Below are 6,004 nucleotides of genomic sequence, written 5' to 3'. Positions count from 1 at the left end.
ATCAGTATTGATTGGTCTAAGTAGGTGAGATACTGACCTACCGACGGGGCTCAGTAGGTGTTTTGTCATTATTCTGTGGGTTGATGAAAGTTCAGGCAAACGCTCACCCCAAAAATGTATTATTCTGTGCCTTTCGGTACGTAACTCGGCTCAAGCGAACTTTGCAACGTTCAGTATGGCAACTCGCTCGACTTTAGCTCACTCTGTGGTGCCTCGTTCGCTTGAGAAGGCGCGCCTTTGCCGCGGTCCAAAACTATACTTAATACAAAACAGCCCTGCCGGTAGGTCAGTGTCTCACCTACTTAGACCAATCAATAGGTTGATTAATCGTGGGTAGGTCAGTATCTCATTTTATAATTTGGCAATTCAAAAATGGCAGATATACAAGCGCATAGCGTGCCGCATTATGAACTTGTAGATCTGCAAAATTTTTTAAATCATACATTTGTGCAAATCTTTGAATATGCATCTTTTAAAGCGAACATTTTTAACAAATCTTTGCTTGTGGGGATCCCTGGAACAAAACGTTTGAGATGGGGTATCTGCAGCCAAATATAGTTTTGGGGGTCCTTGACATGAAAAAGTTTGAGAACCACCGACATGGAAAACATGGGATTTAGAAGACATTTGTACATTGGAATCAGCCTCAGGTTTTAATGGGTTATTGCCACTGGTCCTGTACAAATAAGAGGAGGGAGGGAGCATAGAGTTATGGATGGAGGAACATTTTGTCGTTGCCTCGAGCTGGACTTGTATTCAAATTCACCTTGGCATATGATTGGTCGAACATATTTGCTTATACGCATGCGCAGAGGCACAAAAGCGGTTTAGAGCAGCTCCAGTGTTGCCATGTCCGCTTATTATAAGCGACCTTGGGCTTGTTTTTCTGTGAAGTTGCTTGTAAATATTAGAGGTTGCGTTTTTTGGGGCTTGTTTCTAATGTGTAGTTGCTTATTTTGGGCTTGCTGTGTAATGTTGTTTAAACTAGTGGTTCTTAAACGGTTTCATGTCAATTAATATGGATTTGTCCGCAGACCCCCATCTGAAAATATTTTGTGCCAGGGACCCCCGTACAAGATTTGTGGTGTTAAAATGTTTCGATATTATGTTTCGATATAATATTCCACATTTTTCACATCTTAAAGATGTTTTTGAAAATAGATCTACAAGTGTTGTGGGCTTGTAGATCTGCTATTTTCAAAGGACTCATTTAGCCTGGTCGCATATTTTGGGCTCGTTTTCATAGACCTGGTTGCTTGTTTCTCTCGCAAAACCTGCCGACGCTGCTTATAGTTTGGAAGGAGGAATGTTTGTCTGGAATGAAATAGAGAAGCGAGAAGAAGAGCTCCTCCGGCCAGACGGTGAGTTCTGTTAATAAATAAATGGTATTTGTATTTGGTATTGTTGGAACAGTTTTTAGATACAATAAGATAGTCAAATATTACAGCACCACTGTGGTGGTTTAAAACAATATGTATATATTTACAGCTAGTTAGACTTCAAAGAGCAGCCACATGTTATTGCTTATTGTTGCCGTATAATTCTGGTAGATGATCAATAACTGTGTGTGTGTGTGTAAGGATAGGATTGATCTGTTTACTGAAGACAAAAGGAAGACGTTATACCATTTAGCTTAACATTGAAACGTGAGATTTATTGTCCTTGTGGGTTTTTATACAGAAATTGACCACGTATGTTTGTGTCGTTCTTCTGTGAAATGTAATGGGGTTATGCTGATTCTGAAGCATCATCCTTCAGTGTTTACGTCTTTTATGGTTGTCTCTACACCAAATCTACAAGCTCACAACGTACAGTAGATTTCCTTTTAGCTAATGTTCACCCCTAGAATATGGATGCTGGGTGTTCAGGTGGTTAAACCAACCAATCCTCTCTCGTTTCACCTGAGCGTTTGCTCACGTTCAGTTTGCGTTATACGTGTTTGTCACCTGCTTGAATCTGGGCGCCAAAGAGATACCAGTTTAAAGCTAGATCAGGTTCTGGGGCAGTTGAATGGCCTGTCCTATCAACACAAGTGTTATGTGTGAGCCTGGCATGAGGCCTGCCATTGTCACTGTGGAGCAGCCTGTAACTGGAGGAGAGGACTCATAACACTGAGGACAACGGTATAAGCCGTGGTCCTGTAACTGGAGCTTGCTTGTTTTGGTCAGTTCCCTTATTTTCTGTACACACACATCTGCTTCTCTTAACACATGCAACTAGATTGGAGGATTCACTGTGACATCGGTGTCTAATTCAAGTATAACTGAGAAATGACACTGCAATGACTGCAAAGCAGAAGGCCCTCAACACTACAGGTTTAATAAAAGGTCTTAAGGCGCACGGCTCAACAATGTCATAAAAGTAAGGAAATAGCCATCACACAAAAAATGTCCTTTTCACATAGTCTTTTTATTTACCTCTCACGAACTGTCCGTGAGAGGTAAATAAAAGACCATGTGAAAAGCTGTTCGTGAGAGGTAAATAAAAGACCATGTGAAAAGCTATCCATACTTTTGTCTGTTTCAAGTATCCAACCAGCAAAAGGCACCTGCACATCAGTTGTGTACTAACTGATGAATATAGATTGGGAAAGCAGCCAGTCTGCTGTGATGTAGGTAAAGACAGGGTGATAATTGTTTTGCCCTGCTTTCAGCCTGTAGGATATAGATAGAGGGATAGAAAACTGCTTGTCACGTTGCACAGACTGAAATACCTTGTAGTACTGACATGGGTAGCATAATTTTATGCAACAAAAGAACAACCCGCTTCTCTTCTAAAAATAGATAATGGAGTGGCATGTTGGTGTGATGGTACTGTATGCAGCTGAGTGAATCATTTAAATTAAAGTTACACAATTTTGTATTCAGTTTGTGTCTGAATGTTGTGTGCTTGATCATTTGATTTGGCTTTATGTATGCCAGTTTTTCACTCATCAGATGAATGTGTTAAGTCATATAATTAATAATGTAATTCCTTTACAGGTAGAGCAGGATAAGGAATGTGTTGAACCGTTTTCTTGCTTGGTTTTCAGTTTCCCCACCATGGATACCTTGGAGGAAGACCTGACATGCTCGGTATGCTACTCCTTGTTCTCTGACCCACGTGTCCTGCCCTGCTCGCACACTTTCTGCAAGACGTGCCTGGACAGTGTGCTTCAGGTCTCTACCAACTTCTGGCGTCCACTCAGACTCCCGCTGAAATGCCCCAACTGTCGCAATGTGGTCGAGCTGCCCCCAATGGGCGTAGACGCTCTGCCCATTAATGTATCTCTTCGTGCCATCATCGAAAAAGTAGGATATATATGGACTGTTATCACTTCGTTCTGCCAATTAAAGTGTCGCAAGTACCTCAGGCACATGTGTTTGGTCTTAATGTCTACTCATTTGTCTGCTCATCTGTCTCAGTACCAAAAGGACTACCAGCCGCAGCCCCCATCTTGTCCAGACCACCCCAGGCAGCCCCTTAATGTGTACTGTGTCCAGGACCGCCAGCTGATCTGTGGGCTTTGTCTGACCATAGGGCAGCATCATGGACACCCCATAGATGACCTGCAGGCTGCTTTCATCAGAGAAAAAGAGACCCCTGCATGTCTGCTGGCTAGACTGTCAGACCAGCGATGGACTCATGTGAGGCAACCTCTCAATGTGCACGATTTGAATCTGGGAAAGTCGGCTTGAAACATGGCCTTTACTTAGTTCTGTCTGTCAAAATGTTACTTATGAAAAGGAAAAGTTGAAACATATTTGTGCTGCATCTTCAGTCAGCTTTTCTGTCTTCTGTGTCTAGGTATGTGAGCTGGGAGAGCAGCTGGAGCAGGAGAAGGCTCGTTGTGAAGGCTTGGTGAGGAAGGACCGGCTGGCCGTGGATCAGTTCTTTCATAGGCTAGAAGTGGCATTGGCCAAGAAGAGAGATGCCTACTTGGGGGTCCTGGATGATGCCAGTACAGAGGTCTCCCAGGTTTACAATCCTCTCATCAATAGGATAAAGGAGATACAGGTGTGTGTGACAAGCTGTGACTCATGACTGTGTACATTTTAAAGTGGGATTGATTGAGGAGTTTTGTCTGTGCTTGACATACATTGTGACATGGCCTGTACTGGTGAACAAATTATGTTTCTTTATCCTGTAAAAATACACATTGCTAAATTAATATAAAAAGAATCAAGCCATCCAGGGCCCTGGTGAATCATGACCATAAAACATTTGTTAATGTGATTTTTAAATTTATATTTAATTATATGATATACCGGTACTATATTTAATAAATACCCTTTGTTTTGCCGTTTTCAAAAGTTTTCACAGAATCAAACGTTTTATAGTCATGATTCACCAGGACCCTGGATGGCTTGATTCTAGGCTTAAAATAATTGATATAAATATTCTTGGAAATGTCAATGGGAAAAATGCATTGACTGTTTTGAAGTGGAACCATAAAATGGCTGCCACTGCTATGCCATATGTGTCTTTGAAATTATTATTTTCAGGCCTTGTGACAATCAAAAATATCATTTTAAGATTTTGGATTTATATCCCACCTTCAATGTTCGATTATCCTATTTCAGTAGCTAAACTTAAGTAAATCTGATTCCGTGCCATCAGGAGGAACAATTGGAGCTGGTAACCTTTGGCTCATCTGTGGAGGAGGAGGACTCTCCCCTGGTCTTTTTGGAGAAAGTACATCTGTTAAGAGAGAGGGTGGAGGCAATCGTCAAAGCGCCTCTGCCCTCTGTCATATCCCTATCTATCACACCCCGTGCAGCAGAGTATCTTCAACAGCAGTGGCCTGCCGTGACCATAGGCGGGCTGGAGGAGGGTCCCATCCCAAGGGTGTGCTGCTGTGCTAAACCAAGTCCTTGGAAGGCTATTCAAGAAGCTGAGGCCAGAGAGGGCCTGCCTGAGACCTGCTCCCAGGATCTGTGGATTCAGTTACAGCCTACACCTGCCTTGGTTCTCCTGGGGCTTTTGCTGCTCATGGTGGCTCTGTGGGTCAACCCTATAGGGGGAGCATCCCTGGCATTCTCTTTGCTCTCGCAGTTCGGACAGTTGGTTCATGGCCTGAGTACAGACCTGACCACTACCATTTGGGAGATGGCAGGGTTACTTTACACAGAGATGGGTGACGCAGTAAAGCGATGGAGCTCAATCTTCTTCACACTGGGATGTAATGCCTACCAGCAGTTGACTCTCCTCTATAACAACCTAAGCTTAACTTAACAGAGACCCAAGCTGGCTCCGAGACCATCAGCCTGTAATTTACACTGAGAAAGCTTCACTTCACCATTTAATTGAGGACGAACCCGCCATGCCTTGGAATACAGGCTAACATCAGCAATGTGTATAGGAATAAGCTTTTTGTGCATTATCAAATGAAAAGTTAAGAATTCATACAAAGACATTTTTATTTAAAAAAAAAGGTAGAAAAAGCTGTCAAAACCGTTATTTGAAAATCTCACTTATGTTGAGCCTTCAACCATTATGGAGCCATGAGCCATGAGGTAAGCCAAGTCTTACCTCATGGCTACTTATTGGTTTCATTGCAGGTGACTTATACTAACTTGCCCTATGCCTTAACGGTTTTATCTGTGCAACACACTACGTTTACACTAACTGCAGAACATTTTATAAGCTGGTGCTGCAGGCAACATAAATTGATACTAACACCATTGTAGCTGTTCCAAATATTTTCTACACTTTAACTTTTCAATGTTTGTATAAAAGGTTATTTACAATAAATGTTCCAATAGGTATATTTTGTAGCACTTGTTTTGGGGGCAAGGTACACAAGCCACAATTTGGGTTCTGAGGCAGCTCATGTTAGCCAGTAATTAGCTATGAGAAGGTAACGTAAGCTCACTGTGTGGCATTTACTAGAGCTTGCTAAATATTTCTTGGCAGTGTGAAACTGAGCTAGAAGTCCACCTCAGCATTGAGCAGATTGACACCAGCATCAACGAGTGCAACAACAAGATTAAACACAGGCAAAAAAGAGGTGGCAAATATTTCT

General features: G+C 42.2%; 1 protein-coding gene across 1 annotated transcript; it reads left to right on the top strand.

The window, feature by feature from the left end:
* The first annotated feature begins 1,303 nt into the window (after positions 1 to 1,303).
* Positions 1,304 to 5,963, top strand: trim59 (tripartite motif containing 59). Its single transcript, XM_084065244.1, has 5 exons — positions 1,304 to 1,361; positions 3,032 to 3,290; positions 3,405 to 3,626; positions 3,787 to 3,996; positions 4,600 to 5,963. Exons 2-5 carry the CDS (start codon positions 3,042 to 3,044, stop codon positions 5,212 to 5,214), a joined length of 1,296 nt encoding a protein of 431 aa, XP_083921370.1. The 5' UTR covers positions 1,304 to 1,361; positions 3,032 to 3,041; the 3' UTR covers positions 5,215 to 5,963.
* Positions 5,964 to 6,004: the final 41 nt, after the last annotated feature.

The sequence above is a fragment of the Gymnoscopelus microlampas genome, assembly GCF_963454915.1.
Source record: "Gymnoscopelus microlampas genome assembly, chromosome: 8".
NCBI lineage: Eukaryota > Metazoa > Chordata > Actinopteri > Myctophiformes > Myctophidae > Gymnoscopelus > Gymnoscopelus microlampas.
This window is presented reverse-complemented; position numbering and strand designations above follow the sequence as displayed.

What these genes read in the sequence shown, in the direction of transcription:
- trim59 (XM_084065244.1), top strand. Translation starts at nt 3,042, where the DNA reads ATGGATACCTTGGAGGAAGACCTGACATGCTCGGTATGCTACTCCTTG. An exon ending in CAGACCAGCGATGGACTCAT is followed by an intron (nt 3,627 to 3,786) that starts GTGAGGCAACCT and finishes TTCTGTGTCTAG; the next exon opens with GTATGTGAGCTGGGAGAGCA. An exon ending in ATAGGATAAAGGAGATACAG is followed by an intron (nt 3,997 to 4,599) that starts GTGTGTGTGACA and finishes CCGTGCCATCAG; the next exon opens with GAGGAACAATTGGAGCTGGT.